The sequence below is a fragment of the Dermacentor andersoni genome, chromosome 2 (genome assembly GCF_023375885.2).
Source record: "Dermacentor andersoni chromosome 2, qqDerAnde1_hic_scaffold, whole genome shotgun sequence".
Classification (NCBI taxonomy): domain Eukaryota; kingdom Metazoa; phylum Arthropoda; class Arachnida; order Ixodida; family Ixodidae; genus Dermacentor; species Dermacentor andersoni.
The window spans coordinates 27,532,659-27,558,585 of NC_092815.1; the positions used below are offsets into that span (position 1 = coordinate 27,532,659).

General features: G+C 42.0%; 1 protein-coding gene across 2 annotated transcripts in view; it reads right to left on the bottom strand.

Moving 5' to 3' along the window:
* Nucleotides 1-25,927, bottom strand: part of LOC126542533 (unconventional myosin-IXa-like) — a 99,912-nt gene that overhangs the window by 4,815 nt on the left and 69,170 nt on the right. For both annotated transcript variants that reach the window (XM_050189646.3, XM_050189645.3), the window contains exons 31-42: nucleotides 25,272-25,388; nucleotides 23,433-23,615; nucleotides 23,274-23,315; nucleotides 22,590-22,695; nucleotides 19,878-19,951; nucleotides 15,407-15,584; nucleotides 14,589-14,717; nucleotides 14,396-14,501; nucleotides 10,750-10,881; nucleotides 9,953-10,076; nucleotides 9,022-9,137; nucleotides 6,587-6,708 (exon numbers count right to left, since the gene is read on the bottom strand). In XM_050189646.3, coding sequence (XP_050045603.1) covers nucleotides 6,587-6,708; nucleotides 9,022-9,137; nucleotides 9,953-10,076; nucleotides 10,750-10,881; nucleotides 14,396-14,501; nucleotides 14,589-14,717; nucleotides 15,407-15,584; nucleotides 19,878-19,951; nucleotides 22,590-22,695; nucleotides 23,274-23,315; nucleotides 23,433-23,615; nucleotides 25,272-25,388 — 1,429 coding nt within the window. The remainder of the gene's footprint in view (nucleotides 1-6,586; nucleotides 6,709-9,021; nucleotides 9,138-9,952; nucleotides 10,077-10,749; nucleotides 10,882-14,395; nucleotides 14,502-14,588; nucleotides 14,718-15,406; nucleotides 15,585-19,877; nucleotides 19,952-22,589; nucleotides 22,696-23,273; nucleotides 23,316-23,432; nucleotides 23,616-25,271; nucleotides 25,389-25,927) is intronic.

The window sequence follows — 25,927 nt, forward strand, 5'->3', positions numbered from 1 at the left end:
CGAAACATGTTAGCTCAGTTGTATTCACTAATATTCGCAGTATATTTAATAAAAGGGACAATTTGTCCCATTTACTGATGACACTGATGCTGACAAATAGCGATAACAGAAACTTGGTTGACTAACAAAATAACAAATGAGGAATTGTTTAATTGTCGTAAAAATATGCTGTGTGTCGGAATGACCATACTGACAGAATTGTGGGCGGTGTATTACTTGCTGTTTGTAAATACCTTGAGTGCTTTAACATATCGATAATCACTGAAATTGAATCCGTCTGGTGTTGTTTAACCATTAATTTCAAAAAAATTATCTTAGGCGTCTGCTACCAGCCACCCTGGAATGGTTCATTTTGTGATCCCATGCATGACTGCCTAAATCAATTAACACTAAGATTCCCCAGAGCAAAGACAATTCTTATGGGCGACTAACTTTCCTAACATAAACAGGTCGAGCACATGCCCCTTCTCTAACCCATCATCCAGTGAGGCTAATCAGTTTATCACTATTTGTTCCAACTTTACCCGAGTACAAACGGTTGTTCTTCCAACACATGTAGCAGGCACTAAGTCATCATTATTTGATCTTGTGCTGACCTCGTCAGCTGACGTTATATCCCCAATAACGCACTTACCTGGCCTTAGCGAACATGATGCATTACATTTTACAATCACAATATCACTACCACTGAAACGTAAACAATTTAAACAAATAGATTATAAAAAGGCTAACTTCTCTACAATAAACAACAAACTTGCTTCTTTTCTTGACATGCTTCTACTTGGCCATCTTGATCGTTCTGTCGAGACAACTTGGTGCCTCTTTAAACAAAAAGTATCTGATCTAAGAAATCGTTATATTCCAGTCCGACATATATATTCAAATAGTAACGCGCCATGGTATAACAGGCACCTTAACAGACTAAGTAACAAAACGAAATGCCTATTTCGTATCGCTAAACAGTCACTAAATCCTGAACACTGGTTCTCATAAAAATCCGCTGCCGCCACGTGCTTTTCTAACTTACGGTCTGCGAAGTTTTCCTGCTACAACGTTACCCTTCCCAAGCTACTGAAAACTAACAGTAAAGCATTCTGGAGTTCTATGAAAGGAAACAGCACTAGAAATATCACTCTAACTTTGCCAACTGGGAGCGCAATCACCAACCACGCATGCGCTGATGTGCTAAATGACATGTTCATACAGGCCTTTTCGCAGTGTCTGCGTGTTGCACCTCCTGAAATACGACCTAAAGAATACCCCCAGATGGATCCCAAAGCATTTAATAGTAACGGTATTAAATCAATCATAAATTAGAATTAAAATCGTCATGTGGTGTTGATAGAATTAACATTAAATTTTTACACAGCACTAGTGAGTATTACTTGATAATTTTGGAATACATTTTTGTCTCAGTCGCTTCACAATGTGCCGCACATTGCCTTTAGATTAGAAAATGGCTAAGATCATTCCAATTCATAAATCTGGTGATATGCATAACCCTTATAATTATAGGCCCATTAGTTTGACTTCAGTGCTCTGTAAGATAATGGAGCATGTAATTTATTCTCAGGTAATCAATCATCTTGAATGTAACAATTTCTTTACATCTAGCCAACACGGTGTTTGTAAAACTGCTTTTTTTTTCTCCTGTGATACCCAGCTTCCTTGCTTTACCAATGACGTGCATTCCAACTTGGATGCAGGATTTCTTACGGACTGTATTTTTCTTGATTTCCCTAAAGCATTTGACAAAGCACACCACACATTATTGCTACCTATGCTCACTGCACTAAACAGTGATACTAATGTAATTAATTGGATAAAAGCATTTCTAACACACCACATGAAATTAGTAAACGCTAATTAAGTTAATTCACTCTAACACCAGTCAAATCTGACGTTCCACAAGGGTTTATATTTGGGCCGCTGTTATTTCTTATCTACGTTAACGATATGCCTGATAACATTTAGTCTAAAATTTGTGTTTTTGCAGATGACTGCATAATATATCGCAAAATTAGTACTGACGCTAATATTTCCACTCTTCAGGACGATTTAAACACACTGCATAACTGGACTACAAAATGGCACATGCCACTTAACATCAAGAAATGTAAATTGATGCGAATATCCCGTACTAATGAAGCTTGTCCTGCCGATTTACTTGATAACATTCCTTTAGAGAGCGTAAGAAACTACAAATATTTCGGCATCCATATAACCTATAACTTATCCTGGAAGTACCATATCGACTTTATAACGAGCAAAGCTTATCGCACACTTGGATATCTTTGCAGAAACTTCTCGCTCGCACCTTATCACTTAAGTAATTGTTATACACGACATATGTTCATTGACAGTTGGAATAAACATCATCAGTATGGGACCCACATCATGCTATCTCAATTAACTGCCTTGAAAGCATCCAGAATCGCTCCGCTCAGTTTATAATAACTAATTACCATCGTACGGCAAGCATAACACAAATGAAGACTATGCTGGACCTACCTTCGCTGTTAACCCGCAGGAAACAATCACGCCTATGCTTAGTTCATAAGATTTACTACCAGAACGCAGCGCTTCGGTCGGAATGGATTAATCCAGAACCATTCATCTCCTCCCGCAGAGATCATATGCATAAGGTAAATGTGCCTCGCTCTAACACACTAACACACTCGCAATCATTTTTACCAAAAACATGCAACGAATGGAATGGTCTGCCAGCATCTATTGTTAGTATAAGTAATCCTGTTCAATTTAGAGATGCTTTAGTTAACTACACTTAAATCATGGAACTTGGGGGGTTAATACACCATGTGACTTTTTCATTGTATAAATACGACATTTGCAACTTAACTATGCATGTATTGATGTATCATTCCTAACTTCTGTATTGAAAAGTATATCATCAGATTTCTATGGTGAACTACCCCTATGTTTTTTTTTTTTATTATTATGATGTACAAATTAGTGAGCTAGCATAATTTTTTGTTGTTACTTATACTGTGCCTTTTCTGTATAATCTCATTTTTAAGCTCCTTTATGTAGCCTCTCCCCTCTATAATGTATACTTACTCTGACGATACTGTAAATAACTAACTAAATAAATAAATGAACAAATAAATAAATAGATAAGTAAATAAATAAGTAAATAAATAAATAAATATTATTCCATTGCAGGAGCGGGGCTTCCTCCAGTGCTGTCACCTTTGTTCTTTTGTTTAGAAGCATAGGAAATCTTTGTTCCTGGCAAATCTTGGCAAATCAGTTTTGTGGAAGCCCACAAGGTGTAGGAAAGTGGACCTTCCTCCACCTTGTGGGCTTCCGCAGAACTGATTTGTTATATTGAGTGCCCCTGTGCTTCGACTTGTCGATTAATTCAGCCTCACTCTGCAAAATGCTAGCCTCCTGGTTAGCTCAGATGGTAGAGCGACTGCTCTGGTTAGGTGTTGGTCTCAGGTTTGGATCCCAAACAAGGACGAATTTTTCCCGACTGTAAAACTATCTTCCCAAGAAACCTGTATGGGTTTCTGCTGTAGCTTCGTGCTACAGTTGGGTGGATGACAATTTTTCCTTTCATTGACTTCTGTTCTAGTAACCATAAATTTTCCTACAAATCACCAGAGGAAACTCTGGCACTAGTGTCTACGGGAGCTGCAAGTATGGCGGTTCAGCCACCAAGGGAATGATGGTCAGTACATAGATTTGTTTAAACTTAGTCCTTTTGGCTTCAAACAGATTGATGATATTGCAAATCATTTTCAACTAACTGTAGTACAGAATTATAAGTGCAAGAACTGACAATGAGTATGCATGTGTCCAGAGACTTATTGCCTCGCTGTATTTAGAAGACTATGGTTAAGTGGAAACATAGAAAGATACATGAATCTGATAGACTGCCTGTGAGTGATATTACACGATTTGTTCGCTCAGCACTGGGCTTTCTTTCTTTCTTTTCAACATATTGATGATACAGCTTTCTATTTTCTTTCTCTCTCACTCTTTCAACATGTTGAGATAGCATGTTGTCCCATGCTCAGGCTTATGTGCAAATATGGATGCTGCATATATGTATATATATACAAACGAGAAGAAAGGGGGGTCCACTGAAAGGCCCAATTATTATTAGTCATATCATAAGAAGCCAACAAACACTGACACCAAGGAAAACATAGGGAAAATTACTTGTGCTTAATAAATGAAATAAAGAAATGATAAATTAATGGAAATAAAAGTGGATGAATAAGCAACTTGTTGCAGGTGGGAACCGAACCCACAACCTTCGCATTTCGATTACATAACGAGGGTCTCGAATCCGGCAACATTGATGCCTTCAGGTAGCGTGTGTGGATTTATTGACCAGTTGCCTTCACCCAAAAAGATCACATTCTTGTGACGCCTGCAGCAAAAAGAATGTTCCACGTCCGCCGCCAAGGTCTGTGAGTGGTGGTGCTGGCTAACACTTCCAGGATTCTACTAGGACACATGAATACCCAAGAAAGTAGATGGGGAAACGGCACCACGGTAGCTCAATTGGTAGAGCATCGCACGCGAAATGCGAAGCTTGTGGGTTCGGTTCCTACCTGTGGCAAGTTGTTTATTCATCCACTTTTATTTCCATTAATTTATCATTTCTGTATTTCATTAAGCAAGAGTAATTTCCCCTATGTATTCCTTGGTGTTAGTGTTTGTTGGCTTCTTATGATATGACCCCCCCCCCTCCCCCCCCCCCCCCACACACACACACAGGGTGTCCCAGAAAACTTTAGAAAAGGTTTAGAAATATGCTGAAGCACTCTAGAAGTATGTGACTATATGCATGTTGTTGGCTATTCTATAGGTCAAATCACACAATTTTTTGTATTCTTCTTAATTATATATAATTAGTCAAGATTAATCAGCCACATTGCAAGTATTAACATTAAGGCAAAAGTTCAGATGAGGACGTTGTACAGCGCTCTACGACACATCTAATTTGGCAGTTTCCGACTTCCTACTTGTTACATAATGATTTTTCCTGCGTCCTAAAGAAAGCTTGCAATATATGAAAAAAGGCACCTGACATGCCTGCTTGCGTGGCGCGAGAGCTGTTCACTTGTTTCATGTATTGAACATGTTTAATGAGCACTGTTTTACTGAGTAATTTCAGCTGTGGTATCAATGACTAATGTGTGCTCCTGAATACCCATGTCACACAGTTACTTTTCTGTAGCTATCAAGTTGAGGCCCTTTAAGGTTCTCATATTCCATCAAACTTGAAAATGTTGTGTCACCGTTGTGCAGCAAGCTCAATGGTCTTCAAAGCTTTTAAATAACCTGACACCAAGAGCTTGTGGTGCGACCACTGCAAGCAACAGTTGTGCATCCTCAGAGGTAGCTAGCCTAGCACTGAAATCTAACTAAAATAAATGCAAAACAACATTTTTATTGTAGAAATTTTGTTGTGTGTGTCTACAGCGAAGCTTTAGTGTTGCACTCAAGCTTTGCACAAGGTGTTCCAACAATATGCAGAGGCAACATGGTGAGATGGAGCATGCGACACAACTGCTGCAGCGCAGCAGGAACAGCACCCTCACAGATACCAGGCGTGTCATAACGCTGCCATTATGAGGAAAACCAGCAGCAGCACTAGCGGCATCAAACCTTGAAGCTGAAACCAACAGCTTTGGTGTTTGTCAGCACCCAGCGAAAAGTTTTAGCTTGACATTTACTATCTATTCTACTCAGATTAGTGTGCACCATGGCGTGGTAAGCAGCACAGCTCATCAGCAGAAATGCTAATGTGTGTGCACACAACGACCATGCCAGCAGCGGAAGTCAGAAGGCTGCCCTTGCCTCCACAGAGCTAACTGAGCAGAGCATGATGGCGAGTCCACTTGGATTCGTTGCTTTTATAGCCAGAGGCATTGAGCATTTTTGGAGGCCTCCTAACTCTCCACACATGGGTTGTGCACGTGCCGTCAGCACTAGAATAGCATGCTGCACCAGCGCAAAGGTCCATGTAATTGCTATTGCAATCAAATTCGTTTGTCACTAATGCTCATGCACTGAATTCTGTAATGCTTTCTATTGTGTCTGTGTGAAAGAAACAATGAAATGTGTAAACACATTGGCTTGCTTAGATTTCCTTACTCATCTTTTATGTCAGCCAGATTCCATAGCGCCTGTTGGAGTTATCACGTTGATGCCTGCTATTACCATGCTACCTTGGACAAACATCAATTGAGTGAATGATGAGCTTTAGTATGCCAAAGACACAGGAGCTGTGAAGTACACCATAGTTTGGATCAATTCTAACCATTGGTCTTCTCCAACATGCACCCAAAGCATGACACAGGCCCCACATAGCCTGGCATCAAACCCACAACCTTATGTTCGGCAGCAGAACACTGCAGTGACTGAGCCACCACAGTTGGGTTTGGCTGAACAAATCAGCAGAAAAAGAGAAAACAAAAAAAAAAACTCTTTTTGTCCTTGTTAATGTTTGTGACGTCTAAGCCACCACACTGACTTTCCGACCACAACAGCAATGAGATAGAGCAATAAAATTTTCTGCAGCTATATTCTAAAAGCTTACACTCACCAGCATCATCAAAAGGCCGAACATCATCCAGGCTTCCCGCAGCACTGTCCATGTCTGTGCTCAATAGATCATCATCAGATCCACTTAGGGCCAATGTTGGAAGCACTGTAGTCAGCAGCGCCCTGGAGAGAGATGAGGAAGACTGAATCAGAAGTGACATTCAGGGTGTCTACCAAGTTGACATTTCCAAATTCCCTAAGTTTTCCAGGTTTTTCCTGACCGCCTTTGCAAAATTTTGTGAGTGACGCAGAGCTTTGCTTTATGTCAAGACGGGCTGACACTATGTCACTCAATGCTGTCACTCTCTAGTAAGCATGTGAAAAAATTTAAAAAAAGAGCTACTTAATCCAGTTTGGATAGTAAGGAGTAGTGTATATTCAAAAAGAGAACAGAAGGGAGGGGTTAGTAAAATGCAGAGCAAATAAAATGCCTTCAAAAATATGGTAAAACCCATTGCAAATCGAGTCGAACATTCTCGAATACGGATAAAAAGGAGGTGCATACAGAAGCAAATATTTTCGAATGTGAGCTATTTCTATCAACTGACAGCAAGCTCCTTGGTATGAGGCCCGAACTTTGACACAAGTGAGATTCTCTCTCAACAGCTGGTAAGTCAGCCTCAACTGTCCTGACATACTCTAAGACCGCACACAATGCCTCAGTGTTATGTTTCACTGCTTTAAAGAGTTTATTTTGGTTTGGATGAGGGACACCCACATCTCGGCATCAGCCAACGCTTTTGTTTTTTGAGCTCAAGCTCCTCCAAAGTGGTGGCTGCATGCTTCCTTTCCCATTCATTCCTCAATGCGTAGGTCCTTTCTGTTGTTGTGTTCCTTCTGCCGTGCGTACGTCCCACGGACCATTCGAAGCCCCCTCTTGGTCAGTTGTACAGTCAACGTCCGATTTTTCGGACTCCCTAGGGGCCGCGAAAACGTCTGAAAAATCAGCCACTTCAAAAAAAATGAATGCATGTCTTTACTGCCCTTAAGGGCTCCAATTGACACAGACGCATCCAAAAAGCTCTGTAGGCCTGCCAGTACACTTATTAGGGATATCAGTGCTCGTACTGTGACAGGAGATTGCGGGTACATGTGTGTATAATTAAGGAATACATACTGTGTCCCGTGGCAATTGCTCCTTTCCATGCTTGTTATGCTTGAACACAATACTTTTGCGAATGCTTCACCACATAACGTTGCTGTATGGAGGCGAAGCTGACTTTAGGGAACCGGCATTGTGCAACGTGTCGTGTTTTCCAAACTTCGAAGCCAATCGCGAGGACCACAAAGGCGGAGTCGGTGCCATTGCTCACAGCGGTGAATTCTTTCAATGAAAAACACGGCGCCGAACAGCAAGAAACTCAATAGCGAAAGTCGAAGCAGCTAGGCCTAGCATTGCTGTAGTGGTTGCGGTCGTCAGCGGATCTCCATGTGAGCGCCATTTGAGGCGGCGAGGTAATCAAAATGATGGCAGTGGTGGCTTTGATTAATGCCGTTTCGGATCCGCGGTTATGGCAAAAAGTCCAGAAAATCAGATGGTGAAGGTTTCTTGCATCTGAAATTCCAGACGTTCTTATACATTGACTCTATGGGGTACTTGGTGGCGCCGCGAAGCCACCCGAATTATCGGGCTTCCAGTAAATCGGTCGTTGACTGTACACTGGCAACTACTCCCGTGCACATGGCATCAAAGACGATTCGTTAAAATTGCTCTCTGTTGCTCTAGCTAGCATTACGACTTTCGTTCCCTTTCAATAAAATGACAGCTCGTTTTCCCTGATAGAAGCACAAATTCCTTGAGTTTTCCCCGAGTATTTCCACACTATTCAAGATCCCTGAGAATTCCCAGTTCTCCCAGTTTTCCCAATTTGCTTTCAAATAGTTTCTTTGGGGGGCCTACAAATCAAGACGTAATAGTTTTTAGATGCCTTTAATGCAGCAGTAAAGCCTAACTTTATAGAAACTGGCTAAATTGAATTATTTCTTATATGCAAACAAACTCTGTGCAGTGTCAAAAAGATCCATAAGTTGGCTTTTCTATGAAGACACTTCGCTAGCATGCTTATGAACGAAGAAAAAATATTTTTTTTATTCTGCCATGGCATGTGGTTCATCCCAAATTTACAATGTTGTGGCGATGCCTTCAATATGCCATGCCAACAGTCTTTCGGTAAAAAAAAAAAATTACCTATATCCATCACTGACACAACATGTACACTTGTAAAACCAATTGCTAGCCATCATTGGCTAGTTTTTTTCTTAGTAGTTCAAGCTTACAAACCCAGCATACAGCACAAACATAACAAGAAATTGCTAAAAGCCCCCAACTAGCTCACATGTGCCACCCTGCTACATTAAAACCCAATTGACAACCCAATGAAACAAAGCTTTGGGCAACTAAGCATATTGCAAAAATGCAGAGAAGGTAGTACACACTTTTCCTTCTCCAGGCTCTCTATCTGCTGTGTAAGTAGAGCCTCTTCCTCTTCATCATCCCGGCTGCTGATTGGTGGAGGAAGCTGGCTGCCATTCGTCTCCACCGCTAGTGACAACTGCAACGCACATTACTCTTGTAATAACATGCGCATTAAACCTGTGAAACGTTTGCGCGTCACTTTAAGCAGCGAATGCAAGGGAAGTAAGCTGCAATTCTGACTTTTATATTTAAGGCCTGGTGCCAGAGAACAATGAGCGACTACTTGCACTAATTAAACATATGAAACAAGGAAATGAGCAACAAAGCAGAATGGTTCAGTACTCATGTTTAGTACAAAGGTAAATTTTTAATATTTTCCCTATCCTTGGGAATTTCTGTCCCATGCGTCGGAGCTTATTGCACAAATGCACGAATGAAAGAAAGAACACCTCAGTGCACTGTGGGTGCATGCGCATGCAGTCAGAACACAGTGGTAGGTACCATTTACCGAAAGCAGCATGTTCACACTGCACAAACAGAAAGGAAAAGAACCATTTCATTGAAAGGACAAGCCACAGGGCAGTGGGATATGAATCTTGTGATGATACCAATGCTTACGTTAATGAAATTCCTGCCAGTAGGCTATACAAATTCAGAAATAACAGAAGAGCAAACCATGCGATACACGACTTAGCCATGTGATACACAACTAAGCACTGTATCAATGCCGGACAAAGATGGCAAACCATTTTTTGTGTCACCAGGCTTGACAATGCGCAAGCTTAGGAAAGGCAGGTGCAGACTATGCACAGATAATTTCCAAAAGTGCGCGGCCCACCCTTAAACAAGAATACACACTATATTTTCACCAAGAATCAAGAGCTGAAACAAATACCAGAACATCGACAAAGCCCTTGAGCATTGTGTCTAGTAACTGACGACAATGCTTACTCTTGAAGAACGCAGTGAACTCAGCCTTGTAACAACAGTGCTGACTGCAGTGTCCAGTGTGTCAATGTCAGCTAAAGTGTTCTGTACTTTTTTCAGCTGTTCCTGGATGATGCACCGGACACAGCTGCAATGTAACGAGAAAACAAAACATTCTGTCTCACTACATGCAAAAAATTACTTAAACAGACAGTAGAGACACACATCCAAAACCAGCTATACATTGCTGCTCATGTGCTACAAACCACATTTTCATGCATAAAATGAGCTAATGTGTATTGAAGGTGACTAGCATTAATGATTTCACTCTACACAGGACTTATGCCACAAAAATAACGAATACATAACAGCATTTCAGCAAGCTTGTTATCTAGAAAGATTTCTTAATCAGTACATCTGGGAAAGAGAACATTCTCATGACATAACTAGTACAATACTGCTACAAACTCGCGGCACTGTGCTCAGAAACAGAAGACTCAGCAGACTGACATACAAAGATGCGACTTTCATATTGGTGTGATCAGGCACAAGTGCCACATAAATGTTTCAAACAATATTGAAATGATGCAGCCTTAGTGTATGTCTCCAAGTACTGCATGTCCGAAAAGTGTTGCAATAGTGCAAGCACTACAGTGAAGCACTATGGATTACCATAATTCAGGTTGCTTCGAATTCCCTGATATGCAAGTGTAAAATGAACATTCCTGCTTTTGAGACCTTGGCATCAGTGCGTGAGCACTGCTCACTAGGGCTGCCTAAGTGGTACTCAGTCAAAGTTTGCATTACAAGCAAGTGCTCACATGGTCTGCTTGTTGACACAGTCAAGCGTGTCCTGCGCTTGCAGTCGCTTGTTGGTGCGTAAAATGCACGGTGCAAAGACAATGGCCAGTGATTCGGGTGACATGCGGTTGAACTCCTGGTGTTGAGCCACCCTGCATTGCACAAAATCAATGCGTTTGGCATGAAGTTGATGCACACACCTTGACCAATCGTGCATCAACAAAAGAGCCCAGGCTAACATTATTTTACAAGAGGTGGCCCATGCATGACTCCTTTGGCAAGCCAAGTGTCAGGTAGCTCGGAAAAATACAGCACTATATCAATTCATGCAAGCATGCATAAGTAGCTCAATGTGGATTTCTTTGCCAAAAAGCGCAACCAAAGATATTTTTAAAAAGTCACAGCTTTGCCCGAAAGGCGGAGCATCGATTGCCATAGCAAATTCATAGACAGTAATACGAAGCAAGGATAGTAGTTTGATCAGCCATATGAACTTGGAAACATTCGCTAACTAACTGAATTAACAAACCTGGTGTCAGCGCGAACCCATCACACTTGATTACCGAGGACACTCGCTATCAAAACGCTGGTGTGGGCAAGCAGGGTAGCAGCAGCAGCGAGTGAGGTGATCTTGGTGCTGCCTATCGCTTCAACGCAAGCAGCGGCGAGAAAACAGCACGCACAAAGGTATGAGCCATCTGCAGCTGGCTTTCAAGATACGGTGAGTGCAACCGTGCACTGCCGAGCAAACAACACAGTTTCTGGCGGAAAAGCTGCACCCCTCCTCCCTCCCATGCTGCCTTCCCATTTCCCTCCGTTTCTCATGCGAGAGCTGCGCTCGTCAGTTCCCCTTGCCCGGTTGGGAAATACGCAGTTGCTACCGGCGGCCAACGCCGCCTCCCCTCCCTCTCATCCCCTAAGGCCTTTCGAGCGATGGACAACGGTGCGTTTGCTCTCCATCTTTCTGCCTCATGCGCGCCAGATTGAGCCACAATCGTTGGCTCCTCTTGCGTGCTTTCACTTGCTCATACAGCCTACAGTGAGCAGTGACGGAGTTATCACCCTTGAACTTTATATGGACCATCACATTGATGGCGACAACAAAAATGTGCCTGGAGAGTCCATATAATTTATATCACAATGATACCTGGGGAGAATGTGCAGATATGTAGCAGTAAGGTATATCTAATATAGTGTCCTGTCACAAAACAGTAGCATAGGGTTAGTGTCCTGTGCTTCCTTTAACCATATTTGTTTTCTTCTTGTGCAACTCTTGTACACCAGTTCCCTATAATAGAATGTGCAAAAACTAGCTCAACAAGACTACATGGTAGCTGGGGAGTCGTTAGCTGAATGCAGACAAAGGCAGCTAAATGTAAACTCCAAAAAGGCCTTCAGTTACTGATCTGAATGCGCAACACTGAACTGGCTTGAGAAACATGCCACATGAGTAAATGGCAGGGCATTTAAAAAGTGACAGGTCATCATGGACATCACAAGACTTTGTTATGCACAAACACAAAAATGCTTTGTCTGTAAAATTAAGCACAATTTTGTTTTTAGTGGTGTGCATTTGATGCTGATAACCATTCAAAAATTCGACCAGAGCAGATTATTTTCTTCAGCAGAAATTTTGCCCTCCTGCAATTTCTTAGTCTTATATTGTTGAAGCAAACAGCAGTTGATTGCTCCGTATTCAAATACATAGCAGAACATCTAATACCCAAATTGATATGCAATTTCTCACAACTGTAGGTAAACTAGCGAAAATCTGTATTACGTACAGCATGTATAACAAAAATAAAAAATAATACAGTAGACTTCTATACATTCGACCTTGACAAGACTGACAAGACTGATAGAACAGACAATATGCAAAACACGCAAGTGCAGTTCTCCACACACCTTCTTTGGCACAAGCAAGATGGTGGATGTCGGGCTAGAATTGTAATTGAAGTATCAACATGTGGGTCAGTGATATTGTTAGTGTAGCTGATGTACAAGTCTATTTACAATATATTTACACGTAGACCAACGGTGGCAAAGATGGCGACGCTATCTCAAGCGGGGCCACATCGTCGTCTTTCTCCTCAGTGCAGCCACACTGTAACGGCTGTTCCGTAGCATCACCCCCGGCAGTAGAAGCACCGTCCCGGTGCTTGATCTACACATCCGCGGTGAAAGGTGTGTGGTATGGCTTTAGTCTCGCCACGTGAACGATGTCACTTGCAGCCGACGATGACGCTAAGAGGTTGGCGGGGATGACTTCATACGTGACATCGGTCACTTGTCGCACCACACGGTATGGGCCAGTGTAGCGCGACAGCAGCTTTTCGGAAAGGAATATCATTCTTGCCACCATCCGTTCCCCACACCAGGTTTTAACACGAATTTCTCAGCTTTACCAGCGCTACTAGCAGGAATGTGGTCATCTTGCTTAGGGAGCGTTAGCTCTGTGGGAAAGCCCACTACAGACTTTTGCATATTGTCTATTCTTTAGCACGTCTAATTAAACACGAGGCAAAAAAAAAAAAAAAACACATAACACACCGCTGCTTCATTTAGCAGTGTTTGCCTGACGTTAAAAAGCCCCCAAATCTAACACTCACCCAGTTTTTATGCATTAAATGTAGACAGTAAACACCGAAATTACATTAGAGCTCCTAAACAAAGCAGAATTATAAGGCACACCAAACTTTTTAACAAGAAGAATGCAGCAAGCATTCTATTCTAGCAATCGGAAAAACATGGAACCAATGAAGTTTACCTTCACAGAATAGAAATGTATTTATATTTAATGTCCACTGTCATCACTTTTAGACAGCACATTGTGGACCACATCTTCTGTACAGCCCACTGCATGTTTGATATTCCCCATTTATTGAACGTCACTGAAAAAATTGCAAATGGCATGGTGCCCCATGCATACAGACTAACCACATCACTAGTTGGTCCAGCAATGCATGCAATTCTCAGGAACACTGTAAACATGTGATGAGACTTTGTTGATGCTAGGCTTAGCACATAAAAATACTTATATTTCGAATTAACTTTTGTAAGCAAAGACTGAAAGCAATTCATCGTCACTGCCACAGGGACTCATGTCCCCTTCTTGTGGCGTTAATGACGATAGGCCTGGCTTTGAATTGTGGAATGCGGTCTCATAATACAATTGCATTGTGCAAGCAAATCCCAAGCAGATTTTCTTGGTTAAAAACATGGCCATGTTAGAAACAGGTAAATAAGGTAATCATTATGATTTCCCATTTTCGCGTGAAGATCTTTTCCGGGAAGGCCGAAAATAGGCATTTTCGGCAGGAGATAACATGTGTTCGACGTGTTCACTGTTTCCTAGCGTTCCCAATGTAGAAACCATTGGGGTGATGGCTGGGGTCACAATTGGGTCAGGCACATTTGTGCTGATCAGTCAAGTTCAAATTGTGAAGGCCAATTTCAGGATGGAAATAAAATAAGCTTTGTCAAATAGAAATGTACGGCTGCGGGCCAGGACTTCGGCTGGCATCAAATTAAACAAAAATTTTAACTGTACTCTAACAATACTCTACGTGATGCCAAAATTAAAGCTTCCTGTTTTAATGTTGGCAAAAGTGTGTTAATGATGGTGATGGTCTGCGGAGATGGTGCGCATAAACCATGCATCAATACCTTGCAAGATGAAATGCCAGCCTCTCAAAGAGGTCATAATGTGCTGGCGGAAGCTTCTTGGTCTCCATGAAAATAGCCTGTGCTCTTTCCTCAGGGTCTTGGAAATCTAGGCAAGGGTAAGTGAAGACACAGCGTGAAAAGCAGAAGCTTGGTGGCAGAGATGCTACTATGTTTAGGTCAACAAAACACTCACTTGTGGCCAGAAGAAAGCTCTCATAAAGCTCGAAAGTCATGAGGGGCTCGGGCATGTCACGAAAGAAGGCCTTTAGTGTTGCTGTCAACACATGGATGGGATAACTATCTAGGTCTACACCTTCAGGATCTGTGAACAAAGGAAGACGAAGAACAAAACTTTATTTGCATAAAAAACTTCGTTGCCCTTAAAACAGGGCAACGCTGTGCGGTCAGGCCCCTATTCCAAGGCACTGCTGGCCCTCGCCATCCTTTCTGCCCTCCGGACCAGCCTGAGCTGGTGCCTGAGGGCAGAGCTGGATACCAATGCCTCCCACCAAAGAAGAGGAATGAAGCAAGAGCATAGATTGTACACTTCTGCAAGCAACCCCTCGGCATGTTATGCAGTGCATGCATCACACCTGTCACCTTTTGCTTTCTACTAGAGACAGGCAATGTTAATCTTTCTCGGCAGAGGACAAGTTCGCAGCATCAGATTGCATTTCAGATTGTTTGTTCCCCTCAATCATTTTAATATTTCTGTGAATGCAAGAATAATTTGTTATAGATATTTCGTAATGACTCAGCTACAGCACACACTCATACTTCTAAGCAGTGCCGACAAATAAACTACTGCATTTTATTTGAAGGCACCAGACGACATTAAGCATTTTCACTACCACGAAACTCATCCTTTGTTTCACAGACAGAAGAAATAGAAAATCTCTTTTACCCACCTTGCAAATAGACAAACAATAACAGCTATGCAGCAATACAGAGCAATCATCAGGTACTATTTGCGCCGCTGTAAGAACTCATTGCCACATCACTGCAACTCACCATCATCCATGTCCTGTTTGAGTTGTGTCACCCTGGAAGTAATGCCAGATTTTCGGTAGATGCCCTCAACGTAAAGACCCTTCAGTTCAATTGTGGTAATAAGCCGCTCCACCACGACGGGAATGCGCACATCATCGCCCACGAGCCGATCCAGTGGCACACCAAACACCTTGCGGCCCTGCAATATGTCCCATCTTAATTGGATGTTTCACAAGCTTCACAATCGTGACCTTGCCTTGATGTAAGGACAAAGCCCACTTGAGACAACATCTAAAATCAACTTTCTCCTAAATACAACAGTTACCACATTCAAAGGTGTTCAACGTAAGCACACTTCCCAGGGACTCAAAATGGTTGGTGTTTTCTTTAACCTGACACGAGAAAAAGCTGGAGAAATTTGACAAGCAAGAAAATAAGAGGAGAGGCAATGAAAGGATCACTGAGATGCAAGAGTACAGTGCAGTCCACTGTTAAAAGGAACACTCTAACGTCCAGCTCTCACTTTGTTGGTGCGCTAGCTGCAAGTGCCAGCTAAAGCTACATCAATGCATCACACAGCTTTATAGAAAGGTGCCACTGCCACCAACCACAAGTTTACTCTCGTGCAAAAACTAGACAGCTTCAAATGGGCAGAGAAGTAAGAACGAAATTCTCAGTGCCACTGACCAGGTGACAGGTAAAAAAGAAAGTAATCATCTTGCCCTAACTACACGGGGTTAGTTACTATCTGAAAAAGATCGGGAAATGTGCCGGTGTAGATATCGCACTCTCCACCCCTTTGAAGTTGTCTAGTTTGTGAGCGAGGGTAAACGAGGATATACGCAAGCCTCGTGGATGCTATAAGACCCACTGAAAACTGTCTGTTTCTTGTGTTGAAGAGGTGGTTTACTGCACCCCGTTGGACTATGGAAAAGGGCATGTGGGACAGACAGGCAGATGCATCAACGAGCGATTACGTGAGCACAGGTATAACACTGAAAAACTAGCCTTATCAGGCCACCTTGCCGCGCATTGCACATGCTGCGGATGCAAGCCTCTATTTTATCACACTCATTCACTGGCCAGGCACCCTGACCAGCTCACCAGAGAAATAGTAGAAGCTGCAGATATTAGGAAGAGGGATTGTGCTAGTTGCCCCTCTGTCACCTTATCGATGAAAAAAATGTTGTTTTTGTCGCATTAGCCGCCTGTGTCAGTTGATCTTGCTGGGTTGATTTGTTTGTGTCTTCCTTCTCTATTCCTTTTGTGTGGTGGTAAATATATCTGCTCCAGTGCAATAAACACTCAGCTGTTAGTGCTGTTTCTCGTCTTTTTCTTTCCGTCATCCATGTGCTTCTGTGCTACTGTGTAAATAATGCCATACCAATTAGCCCACCACTCAGTCTTTTTAAAATTTATGCCTATAATTTCGTCGGTATTTTTATTGATGTCTGCTGTTCATAAGTGTTTTTGTTTTGCGTTCCAGCCTCACTTACCCAATGCCTCAAATAGAGAGCTGTAAAGTACTTTGAATAAAGAAATAAATAATTCACGAGCAGATAGCCTCACATTCAGGTGACTCATTAAACAGTATGCTGTGGCAAGAATCTTGGTTGAACAAGGGTGGTGACCGTCATGTGCAGTGCCTCAGGGAAATGCATGCAGCAGTATGACAATACCTACTTTCCTGTTTTTATTCATGCCACATCAATTGATTAATCATGATTAAATCATTAATAGAAAAATTGGAGAGTTAGAATTGCCCCACACAAGGTACCACTGGTAAAGAGAAATCGCTTCCAGCGCTTGTCAAATGGGTGCCATAGTGCTACGGTTGACCTGCTGCTGGGGGGGAGGGGGCAGACTCCCCCAGGCCCCTTGACTAACTCTTTCGTTACCATGCCTATTCAAGTCGATCATCTGTGATGGATGCTTTAGATAGCTGTTTTCGACATGTTGGAGCGGTTTCTTATCCACTTACGGCGATCCAGTAGTTAGTCCAGGCACTGAACTTTGAGAATCAGTTTAAATTTTCATGCTCCGGCAATGTAATTTTTGATGGACCTTTTTGCAAACTAATGCTCGCAGCAAATAGAGGTGTGGCTGTCACCTACTGCTGCGCTCGAGAAAGAGGCATGCCACTCACAATTACGCTGCAATAACATCAAAATTCTGTAATCAAATGACTGCCAGAAAGTCAAGAATTAAATTATATCGCTAGTTTTGCTGTCCCGAGAATGCCGAGCAGTGATAATTAACTGAAAATGCAAGAGTTTCAGATTCGCTTCTCTTGTAAAATCCAGGCAAGGGGCGCTGCAGGTGTAACTGCTGTTATCGAAAGTCGCTCCCATGGCGGCATCCTGCAGGGCTGCGTCGCGAGAAAAGCGTTGTGCTCGAAACTATGCTGCATGCGCACTTCAATTTAATGATGAGGACTCAAGTTATGATTCCGAAGGTGACAGCAAAGCAGATTCAAGCTCTGACGGCAACAATGTTTTGAGTCGGCATGGAACATTCGCAGCTGTCCACCAGCGAGTTTTCTTTACAGCCTTGAGCAGTCTCCTTCCTTGTGCATGCTTATCTGCCTATCTTTTTGCACGACCTGAGAGCTCTACTGGCTATTTTCAGGGTGCGTACTTCGCTTGGCTATGATGTGCTGCCACCGGTAGCAAATAAACTTCTGTTAGCACATAGGAGGCCACCCATAGCACATCTCGGCCCAGCACTATGGATAAACACAAGACAGTTTACAACGGTGTCAGATTTCTTTCTACTCTTCTTACTCTGCAGAGGTTGATGAAGACAATCTGCAAAAATGCAAACAGATATGCTTGGATACATAATCATGTAGTTGCCCAGCTACGCTGCCAGCGATCGGTCCTGGAAAAGGTGCATGACTCTAGACGAACTGGCGAAGTACATTCCTTAGACTTCTCATCGGACCATCCTCAGAAGATGCCGAAAAGGCGGAACTACAAAATGTGTTACGAGGATCACAAAGTTGAACAAAAAGCCAGACGTTTTGTGGGAAAAGTGCGGAGTGCACCTATGCTTCATAAAATCCAGGAACTGCTTCAACGCATGGCATGAGCGATGAACTGGTCTTAGTTTCTTTTTTGTATCCGAAGACCGGCGGTGTACTAAGCATTTATTTTTTCAGACACTATTCCTGGGTCACCATTCCAGACACTATCTTTGAAAGGTATGTTCTGGATTTCCTTTGATATTAATGTTTTTATAGATATCATGTTTTTTTATTGTTTTTATCAAGTGGCAGCAAAAATAGCGCTTTATAGAATTTTAATGTTTTACCTAATATTTTTTTTTCTTTGGTAACATATGTTTTTACAAAGAGCATTTCATTATGCACAATATGCTATGCTGCAATGTGTGCTGGAATATTACTTGCAGTGGTAAATAATTTTTTTTTGAGACCTACAAAAAACAACCATTTTCTCGCAGTAACAAAAAGAGTTAAGCACAGCAGGGGTTCGAGGGGAAGAGCCAAGAGACGTACCACCCGCAATGTGCATCGGAGCGCTGAGCAGCACACAAGAGACACAGGGATTTTTCAGGGTGGTCGCAGAGAAACAACAACCAATTCCAACAGAAAGTCGGTTCTGAAATCCGGCATAAAGTCCACCTGGCTCAAATTGCCCACATTGACAATCGGCTGTTTAGATGGCTTATATGGTTTGTATTGAAACAGACACACAGCTGGGCACATTCGGTTACAATTACTAGTATGCACACTGGCGACTGCATGGTACGCGTCCATACAGGCTAGTTTGCTTCTGCAGTGCATCCATTTCAATATTTTCTTGAATAACCACGCGCAACATTGCTAGGACTTCCAATATACGCAAGGCACACCGCAGTATTGCATCTGGGCGATGTGGGCTTTTAGGGTTAGCATTGCGATCAGTATATCAGAGACCATACCGCGGTGCGAGCGACCTGCAACATTCATGAGCAAAAAATAACCTTTATGCGTTCGACAAAGCCTTGGTGAAGCAAATTGGTAAGTTGCCGCTTTTCACAATTTCTGGAAACTGTCCAAGACCTGCAGAAATCTCAGATAAGCTTCAGGCAGGCATATCTTATATTTTGAATTATCAATATATCCAACTATTTCATGATCCCCTTCGAGTTCGATATATCCAGGATCGACTGTATTAGATATAATGAAAGTGTTTTCATGTCAGATGCGAGTTCATTATAATCAAGTTTGATTGTACAAAATACTGAACTACAAATTAAATTTCAGACATACATATTTGAAGTGGCAAATATGTATGTCTGGCAGTGGCAAAGACTTCCATCAGTGGAAGCATCTCAATGAGGCATTTATGTGAATGAATAAAAAATTAAAAGTGCTACAACATGCCGAAGTTGATTAGAAAAAATGCTAAACTTTACTAATTCAGCTGCAAGTACAAATTAATTAGACCAAGGTTTGACTGCACAAGCTGTCATCTCAATTGAACCTTACCTGAAGAATATTGACATCTCTACATGAGGAACTGACTTTCTGATAGCACTTCTTGTGACAGGTGAGCTTGCAACCTAGAAAACAGATCAACAGTGTGCAAAGTGAGTTCAAGCATACAATCAAAAAAGTCAAACAAGGCTGCTCCAAAACAGGTATGCATGTGAAGAAGTCAGGCTTTTCTATGAGCCACACTCAGTGTATCTCAGTTTCAGTATACCTCAGTATATCTAGAGACACACCCTTACACAGTGCATGAAGTTGTCATGAAGTGATTTAACAGTCATTAGAGGGACACTAAAGGCAAATAGTAAGCCAAGTTAAAGTGATAGATTAGTCCTCGAGAATCTCTAAGGCGTCAATATCATCGCGAACAGAGCCTTAATTATCGACAAATTGAGGTGAATGCAGGACATCATTAGAGACTCCCCCGGGGCATTCAAGTACTTGTCCGATGATGAAAGCAGTCCTCAGTTAAATTCTGTCTCTAGTACTCAACCACTCGTTGCACAAAACATCCTTGTATTGTATTATAAGACAAAATAAAATGCTACTTATCCAGTTCTATTTCACTTTTAGAAAAAAGACCTCATTGAAATAACCCTGACAACGACGCAGGCGGTTGAAAGGTTTCGTTTTCACTCGACTCTGCGCCGCGCACGCTTTCGCGTTTCTATAGTTATCGCATAATGCTGCGCTGGTTTTGCTGGCTTGCGAAACTCGCATAAACTACAAGTAGTGGAGAATTCAACTTCCATTTGATGCAGCAGGATGCCCGAATGGTCTAAGCCACTTGACCAAAGAGCAGCTGTAGCAGCGAATCCGCCACTTACTTGACTGGGTACCACCATCTGTCAGGCGCCGCTTTACTCACCGACAGCAGCAAAGGGTGGTGATGGCGTATGCAATGTCACCACTCCCCCGGTTGGGTGGCGGGAGATGTGAATTGCGATAAAGGTATGTGGACCCTTCAGATGCAATTTCCTCGTAAACTAAGTATTTTATTGGCACGAAACAAGTGTTGCGAGGTTTCTGGAATGGTATTTAAACAGTCCACGTCGATTTAGTATTTGCCTTTAGTGTCCCTTTAACAAATTCTATTGGCCATTCAAAAAGTAACAACAAAGCTTTTCGCGTGACCGACAGGCATGACTGGTGGCGATCATTAGCCACAATGTGACTGACCTCAATTTTATGCTTTTTATGGCGAGCACAATCATCACAAAATTTTTCAACTGTTGTGTAGTCCATATAGAGAGACAAGTGAAATGTGCTTCCTTTCAACTTTAAATAATAAATATTACAGCTGCACCTTCTTTTTACAGGACCCACAATCTTTGTGGGTATGGCCGGCACCAAAGGTTTATGGACAGTGGGCTAAGAAAACACTGAATGTATGGGCACTGAATAATCATAGCCAGTAAAACCGTACAACATGATGTAGTTCACATATGCTTACATGGTTGACGTTCTATTTTTCGGACTCCCTAAGACCGCGAAAATGTCCGAAAAATCAGGCAGTCAGAAAAAACAAATGCATGCATTTTACTGCCCCCAAGGGCTCGAATCGCTACAGGCACATCCTAAATACGTGGTGAAGTGTATGCTTCACCGCGTAACACTGCTGTATTGCGGCGATGCTGATGGAACTTGTTATCCAAGCTTCGAAGCCACTGGTGAGGTTTACGCAGGCGGAGTCGGCGCCATTGCTAACAGTGGCGAATTGTTTTAATGAAAAACACTGCACCATTGAGCAAGAAGCTTGGTAGTGAACGTTGAAGTAGCTAGGCCTAGCATTGCCACGGTAGTGGCAACCACTGCCAGTGAATCTGCGTGCGAGAGCACCTGTTCGAGGCGATGAGATAATCAAAATGGCGGTGATGGTGGCTTCGATCAATGCTGTTTCGAAACTGCGGTCACGCCAAATTGTCTAGCGAATCGGACGGTGAACAGTTCTTGCATACAAAATTTCAGACTGTCCTTATACACTGACCCTGTAGGGTACTGTGGCAATGCTGTGAAGGCGTCTGAATTATCTGGCATGTCCGAAAAATCTGGCATCTGGAATATTGGTCGTAGACTGTATGTACAGGGTTGAAATTATAATATCTGACTGTGTGCCCAGGCCGCAGAAATACTGAGACTTTCTCAGATCCTGAGATCTCCAAATTTTTGGTCAAAACTAACGAGCACTCGCCTAAAACTGAAAGAAAAACAATCATATATTAACATTTCGGTGCCGCTACAGGTCCCTTGTTCACAATGAAGAGGAGTACAAGAGGTTTCAATTATTAAGGGAATAGATAACAAATTAGATAATATTGTTATGGGGAGAATCTATGTACGAAGGATATATTTACAAAACAAGGTACACAACACAATGGTAGGGCTAGCGCGTACACATCAGATAGCCGCACCGTCGTCATCTTCATCGTCCAAGCACCAAACACAGGACCGCCGCCCATGGCAATACAATAGATAAATAATCGGTCCCTCTCACTCTCCTCTTAATTGTGAACAAGGGTCCTGTAGCAGTATCAAAATGTCAATTAGTATATGTTCATTTTTCTTTAGACCTTACGCGAGTGCTTTTTATATTTTGACCATGTACCAACCTCACCTGAAGAGTTTTCATCAAATATTCAACTACTCTGTCTAATTTTTTTTATTGTGTACATACTATGATGAGGATGAAAGACAATTGGTGCAACAAACCTTGGCACACTAGGCCTCGCTCAGTGAGCCAGAGGGAGTTGCTGCAGACTTCGCAGGCAGTTGGAATGTTGATCACGACAAGTGCAAATATGTGACCACAGTGCTCCTGCACGCACAAGCCCATCATAACATCATGTTAGGACAGTTTTCATTCAAAACCAGAATTTATACTGCATCACAGTTGCTCAAATACACTAGTGCCGACAGCTACCAGCAAGCTTGTTCACACAAACTCCTTTAAAAAGATGGGGCAAATCCAAGCTGCATGAATTTAAGGAACCCTGTCTTTCACTACACAACAAAGTTTATTAAAAATAATTAAATCCTACTTAAAGAATTCACTTTTGATATTGGTTAAATTTTTTTTGCATATTCAATAACGTTTAATAATTCTAAATTTCTTCCATAAACTTTTTTGATGAATAAACAGCTAGTCTATTTTACAACATTGGTCTGATGTTTGCAATTTGCCTGTTTTAAAGTGTTACACATGCTATCACTTGCAGACACTTGTCAACATAGTGTTTGCTAATGTGAACAATATAATGTAAGCAACAAGGATTTACATAAAGAGACAGCATCATTAGCACAACACAATTATTATTCACGAATTCAGTGCCATTTATGCAGCACCATGACCAGAAAGAATGCAGCCTCCCATCCTCTTAATCATCATGTACTCACAATTAACTGAGATGCCTTCTTTTTCCGCTTTCTTTTCTTTCCCTGAAAGGAACAAAATCCAATGTGAATCTTCATTTTGCCTCACATGACAACACACAAACATAGGTGAGAAAAAAAGCTCTGACCAATGAAATCATTGCATAGAGCACTCCTTCACACCTTGCTTTTGGGCTTGTTCTCAGAACGGTAGAGGTTGCGGAATTCATCCAGGAACACACGGAAAGCATTGACAGCCATGGTGAGTGGAAAGGTCTCGCTTGAGCACTCCTGGTCAATGACAGACCGTGCCACTTGCTCAAAGTGGTCTGTTAGATCCTTGTATCGTAGACATAACCGGCCATCCTGAAACACGACAGAGTGTTCTCCAATTTTATACCTAAACAAATTACTCACCACAAATACAGAAAAAAGCTACCCAGCAACCAGCTGTTTTCGACCTCTCTTAAACATTACAAATATATCTAAGCCCCAGCGATCTGGCAACCTAACTTTTAAAATAAATACAAAGTCCTTGAAAGGGTTAGGTTTAGCACTGTCATAGTAAACTAGTGTGTCACCAAGTTTTGAAAAATGCAATAAGCACTCATCAGGTATGGAAATAATTCAGTGTTTCGAGTACACAGCATCTGTACATGCTTGGTCTGTATACAACCACAGAACTTCCCTCACTTTCTCTCTCAACAGCCTTGTCTATGTAGAACAACTAATGCATCAAATGAAACCTGAAACCACATCTTTATAAATGCCCCTATCTCTCTTTCTTTTTTTTTCTTGGTGCTTGGTTATCAGAATATTTCTCAGCTCTTAGGTACAGTTTGACATCAGGCAGCTCATGAAACTACTCAATTATGCCATTGCAGTGCTTTAGAGCCCTTCATTTGCACCAACTACACATACCTTATCACTAAAGTGACAAATGCCAACACTTCATTAAAGTAGCCCTAAGATAGTGTTTGTCACACAGCTAACTTCTATGTTTCTAAAGCTCTGCACATGACATGTCTATCATACTGTCGTGGCACAATTGCTAATGAAGAGAAAGTGTAAACTGTTAGGAGAAAAAGAGAAGGACAAGTAACTTTTCAGCACCCGTGTCCAGTCTTGTGCTCGCTATCGTCTCTCAAGAAATAAACAGCACAAATAAAAAGCCCATGATTTATGGCCAGTTATCACCATGATGTAGTTTATATCACCTCTGACAAGGAACGTGGTCAGAAGTGGTATTTCGTCATCAGAAGTGCAAGACAGGCAAAACTGATGTGATGAAAGCCACGAAAAATGTAAAGAACATGACAGGACCTCGCAAAAGGCCAAACAAGTGGCCAGGAGTGCAACTTCAGCTACTATGTGCTACATTTCACTTACAATATGAGAAAAGTAGTGGCCCACCGCACAACTTCGAACCACAATGGGTCAAATAAGAAGGTTAAATAGTTCTGCAACAACAGCATCACAAATGGCAACTGAAATATCTCATACATCTAAAACACATCTTGTGATTTGTACAGCGCTCACAAAACCCAAGAGAGAGAGAGAGAAACGAAGAGAGAAAAGTAGGGAGATTAACTAAGAATGTACCCGGCTAGCTACCCTACACTCGGGGAGGGGTAAAAGGGAAGAACAAACAAGGAGAGAAAAGAAAAATAATAGTCAGTAATTCGCAGTAGTGTCCTTCAAGGAACGCAGAAAGGCTTTTGCGGCCTTTTGCATGCAAGGACGCATAGGCCATGGCCCAACAATCTTTTCTTCTGAGAGCACTCTGTTGTCTAGCAGGTTGAGTTTAGCTTCTAAAGTACATCGTTAAGCGTCAAAGGATGGGCAGTGACACAGAAAACCAAAATGACAGAAAAGGAAGTGCACAGGACACACGCTTGTTCCTTTATTGTCGTTTCGTGACACTGCACAAATCACAAGATGAATGCGTACCAACTTGCTCAGTTTTCGATCCTAATCTAAAAGACACCTTGAAACAGTGCAAACCCAATTCCAAATGCTTGCCTGAGCAGCCACGGAGTATGTGCTTATAAGATTTGACTTGAAGCTTTTCAGAGCCTTTTTGAAGACCATGTCCACTGCTGAATCCCTCTTTTTGCTCGCACTTGAAAGGTAGCCCACCTGCACGGGAGGCAACCACAAATGTCGAGTGGGAACGTCCATGGCAAACTTATTGCAATTTATGTCACACTGGGGTTCATGTACAGCACTCAGTGAATGAAATGCGATACCTAGAGCACGTGGTTGCTGGCACTTTTTGCGTCACCACAGAGGGCTGGGAACATGAATCTGATTATATGTGGTATACAATGAAGGCAATCACCCTTATGACGCATTTTGACTGCATTTGGTCCACCAGCTTTCACCCAGCACTCTCCGGTGGCACAAACAAACTGGCCACCCTGCGGTTCGAGTATCATGTTTTAATCGTTGAGTACTGTACATGTATTAAAAAGAAATCATGGGAACCATAATTTACCTCTAACAACTATGGTCCACCAACATATCGCATTATAACAAATGTGGTAACATTCCACAAACATAGATGCTGGCAGCAATGACTACTGTGTCCATATGAATTCAATACGAACTCAAATGTGATGAAAGAATTACTTTCAGAATTCATAATATTAAAAAGAATAATATTGTGTTATGACTAT